A 4,021-nucleotide genomic window follows, 5' to 3' on the forward strand; every position below is an offset into this window, starting at 1 on the left:
CCTCTAAACATGTTCAAAATGTCATTAAAAGTGCCTAAGTGAACACAGCGAATCTGACTGTTGTAGATGTGACAGAAAGGCATACAAGTTATATTAATCCAGACCTTTGTTGATTTCCTTTTTCCGGTGAAGTCCACACTAGTCGATTGTTGAACTCATACAATCTAATATTCCAAAATGTATTTTTTCCATAAAAAAACTATTTGCCGTTGTCTACGTAGAAACAGGCTGTAACCTGACACCACAGTGGAGCCAGGAGAGCAGAGCGGCTGGCTGCAGCAGGTCAAAAGTTCAAGAGTCCACTGTTGCTTAATTACCTATGCGCATGCGTGATGGCTCTTAAACTGCAGCTCTCCTGGCTCCACTGTGGTGTCAGGCTACAGCTTTTTCTACGTAGTCATTACTAAGGACATGACAACGACAAAACGTTTGTGGAAAGGTTTCCTCAGATTAGCTGTTTCGCCTCGGAAGGAATCACTGCACCTGGCTGGGTACTTGTAATGACATTTTGAAAATGTTTAGAGGCTAAAAACACATTTAAAACTTGCCCTGTTGGAGCCTGTTGGGTGCTAACTCTAGCAGGAGAATAATACGGTGTAGGCAGCACACCAATTGTTTTCATTTTTCTTGCTAATGACAGCACTCCAAATTTCCAAACAACAGAGCTACATGCTGAAATCGACTGGAATTCTCCTTTAAACAAGTTGAGATGTATAGAGAAATCACCAGTATCAGGAAGAAGAAATGGCACTGGCAGTGCATAGAAGCTGTGGAGAAATATAAATCAACTGATTGAGGTAATTATTTTTTTCCAGCACAAATCAAAAATACTTCTTGTGAATCAAATGCTTCAAAACATTGTGAGAGGCTTCTAAACCACTATAAGCCTATTTATTAATGAATCACCAGATGGTGCAGATGGAACCCTTCTGATTCTGAAAATTTGATTCAGTGCTTCATAGAGGTTCATCGTGAATGGATTGAGAGGCCATGCTACTTTCTCATTAGCTGGAACTAAAGACAGAGGGCTAAGCAATTTTTTTTTACCAGTCTGTCAGTGCTCCAGTGAGCCTTTGTGTTAAACCCTGGATATGGAAAGCACAGGGGTCAGAGTTCATTCCAGGCTTAAGAGTCGGATGAGAAGTGTTTGTTCCAGATAATCTAATCTGTCACTTGATAGATCTCAGTACATCAAGTATCACAGTAATATGTTTACCTGGTTGATAATAGACTCTTTGGAACATACTAAGACGCAGCACAGAAATGCAGGGAGGTTAGGAGGAAGGGAGGCAGGGAGGTGAAGTAGGAGTAAATGAAGAAGGGGGAGGAGGGAGGGAACAGAGGGGACTTACTTTTGTCAGGAGATTTGATAAGGGTGGCAGAGGAGGAGGATAGGCGTTTGTTGATGCCACCCTCGGACAGCTGTTTCAGATTCATGGTGGATGTGGAACGCTTGTCCACTAAGATGGAGGAGGAGAGACAGACAAGGAAGGCAGGGTTTACACTGGAGGTTGGCCAATAGAGGAGGGCATTTGGGTGCACACAAGGAGTACAGGGTTCTGAAAGATCCCGATACAGCTAATATGCAAAGAGTGATATGCTGCTTAATTACTATACCTAAAGTAAAAACACAGAAAAACTATATACACTGATATACTATCCCCATTAACCCGTTGATCTAATGTGCTACTAATGCAGTGCACATTTAGTGATGCACATAGCAAATACATGAAATATGTCATGCATTTGCTGGTAAATATCATGTTTAACATGACAATGTACATTTTTAACAAACCATAACAAAGATGTTGGAGCCAGGCATAGTGGTTAGTAAAAAGTGGAGAGCATCACCAACATTACATGATCTGTGCCAGAGAATCCAGAGGGGAAATTACTTCTTTTTGTGTGTGTGTGTGTGTGTGTCATTCAATTGGGCATCCATGCAAAGTTGCCCATGTGACCCAGAAGTGCTAGATAGTGTGAGTGAGTGAAAAAGCTATACTGTATTTCCAGCTATTCACCCAGCAAAAGGCATATTCAAAATACATGCCCCTTCCAAAAAAAAAACTGTTAGTGAAAAGCTGCCGTTAGACTGCAGGTGGGGGTGGGTGGGGTGCAGGAGTTGGTGGAAACATAGTAGGTAACCAAGCTAACTAGAGTGCCGGTGCCAGTCCATGCTGTGTTGCTACATTGGTGAGCAAATTATCAACAATCAAAACCTTGTTGACTCCTTGGTGGCTTTTCTGGCGAGGCGGGGGAGAGAACTATAGTTACTGGAGATGAGGTGCCGGCATCAGAGTCTCCTGTGGGAAAAGACAGCTCTCAGAGAGGAGCAATAAAACAAAAGATGCTGAGGCACACCCTTCATAGAAGGAAAGAGAGAAGAAGCGAAACCTGGCCGGGAGCCATCAGCATTTGTTTGACACCCAGTGCCTAAAGCAATAAATACACTGGCCTTTTATTTGGCACCAAAAAGTTATCTCAGCAATATAAACAAAATCCAATTTGAATGACCCATGTATTTCAAAGTTACAAACTTTCTGCAGATTTATGCAGAACATTGTGGTTTATTGCTCTTATGTACAGAGGGCGATAAGGGATATTGCATGTAGTGTTGTGTGAGTGAGAGTGTTACAGACTAGTTACAATTGTCATTGACATATCTTCAGATCTCAGTAAATAATTGGAAGTTATGAGTTTATTTTACTGCATGACAAAACAGGGCTTGCATAATTGCTGGCAGCTAAAACTATTTGACAGTACTGCTAGCAATATCTGATTATATTTTTTACTTGAACACAATTAGATTGTTGAAAGTTTTCCACTTTCCCAATCTGAAAGGGAGCCTCTTCAATGCTTGTGGGTTCCGATTTGCAGCTATTAAGTTGGTATACTTTGCATCATTGACTGATAAAAAGGCTCAGTTATTATAGATGCCCCTGAAAATTACTGAAAAAGATGTGATTCAACACATATTTTCTCTTATGCATATCAACAAAGCTTACAGCAGGTAGATTTTTTGGTGAAACAGTAAAAAGACAGTCGCTTCTAAATAACCATGTCTAACTTTCTTGTTAACAACTGCACCTTGAGAGCACTTTCAACCCCTTTGATTATTGGTTTCTGGCAAAAAAAAACAAGCTTTAAATTGCTTTCATATACCTTGTGGTTGTATTTAACCCCACGTGCGGTGAAACCTGATTACAATGTAAACCTGACTACTTTCAATCATATCTAAATAAGAGCTTTTGGTGTATGCTAAATCTTAGGATCTTTGGTGCACCATGGCAAGCATATGGTGAAAGTCAAATTAAACAAAACTAGAAACATAAGGTTTAAGGAACTTTTTAAGGTGAGGAAGGGCCTCTACCTGTTTGTCCATCTGTGTCTGTGGACAGTCCTCCCCAGGACCATCTTTTCTGCCTCTGCTCCACTCGCTGACTGCGCTCCAATGTCCGCCGCATCACTGCCTCGTAATGCTCCTGCAGCATTACAGGGGTAGAGGAAGAAAAATTGCAAGTCATTTACAGCAGAGCAATACTGATACCTAAACCAGAAGCAGAAAGGACAAGACCTGGTAATTTCATAACCGTACTACACTGTATGCGTCGAAAGCGGCAAAGGCACAATTGGAACTGAAGGAATTATTATTATTATTCCGGCAAATAAATTGCATTTTTGAGAGGCTTATCTAATCAAAACCTCACCAAATGTGGCGGTCGCATCAAGTCTGGTGAAAAAGTACGTATTTTAAGGGTTTTGAGAATGGGCGCACAAAAATGGCTCAACAGCGCCGCCCTACAAAATTAAGAAAATTGAGCCCCTGCAGTACGTTTAACGTAGAGTCACGAAACTTGGTGCACATATGTAGCATAGCAAGACGGACACAACACTCCATTGGAGCATACCCTAAACACAACAAGAAGTCCGCCATTTTGAATTGAAAGTTTGAAATTAGTGCAATTCTGGCCATTTCCACATGTCGTAGCGCACACACACACACACACACACACACACACAC

The 4,021-nt window shown here is 41.3% G+C and overlaps 1 protein-coding gene across 20 annotated transcripts in view; it reads right to left on the bottom strand.

The window, feature by feature from the left end:
• The window catches only part of map7d3 (MAP7 domain containing 3), a 28,485-nt gene that overhangs the window by 14,567 nt on the left and 9,897 nt on the right, over positions 1 to 4,021 (bottom strand). For 13 of the 20 annotated variants that reach the window (XR_004333811.1, XM_032527824.1, XM_032527814.1 and 10 more), the window contains 3 exons: positions 3,371 to 3,482; positions 2,220 to 2,303; positions 1,353 to 1,460 (listed from right to left, as the gene is read on the bottom strand). Coding sequence is in view for 19 of the 20 variants with exons in the window: in XM_032527824.1 (XP_032383715.1) it covers positions 1,353 to 1,460; positions 2,220 to 2,303; positions 3,371 to 3,482 (304 nt within the window). In the remaining variant the exon portion in view is untranslated. The remainder of the gene's footprint in view (positions 1 to 1,352; positions 1,461 to 2,219; positions 2,304 to 3,370; positions 3,483 to 4,021) is intronic. The other 7 variants (XM_032527827.1, XM_032527820.1, XM_032527815.1 and 4 more) reach the window with 3 other exon arrangements.

This window comes from Etheostoma spectabile, chromosome 10 (genome assembly GCF_008692095.1).
Source record: "Etheostoma spectabile isolate EspeVRDwgs_2016 chromosome 10, UIUC_Espe_1.0, whole genome shotgun sequence".
Classification (NCBI taxonomy): domain Eukaryota; kingdom Metazoa; phylum Chordata; class Actinopteri; order Perciformes; family Percidae; genus Etheostoma; species Etheostoma spectabile.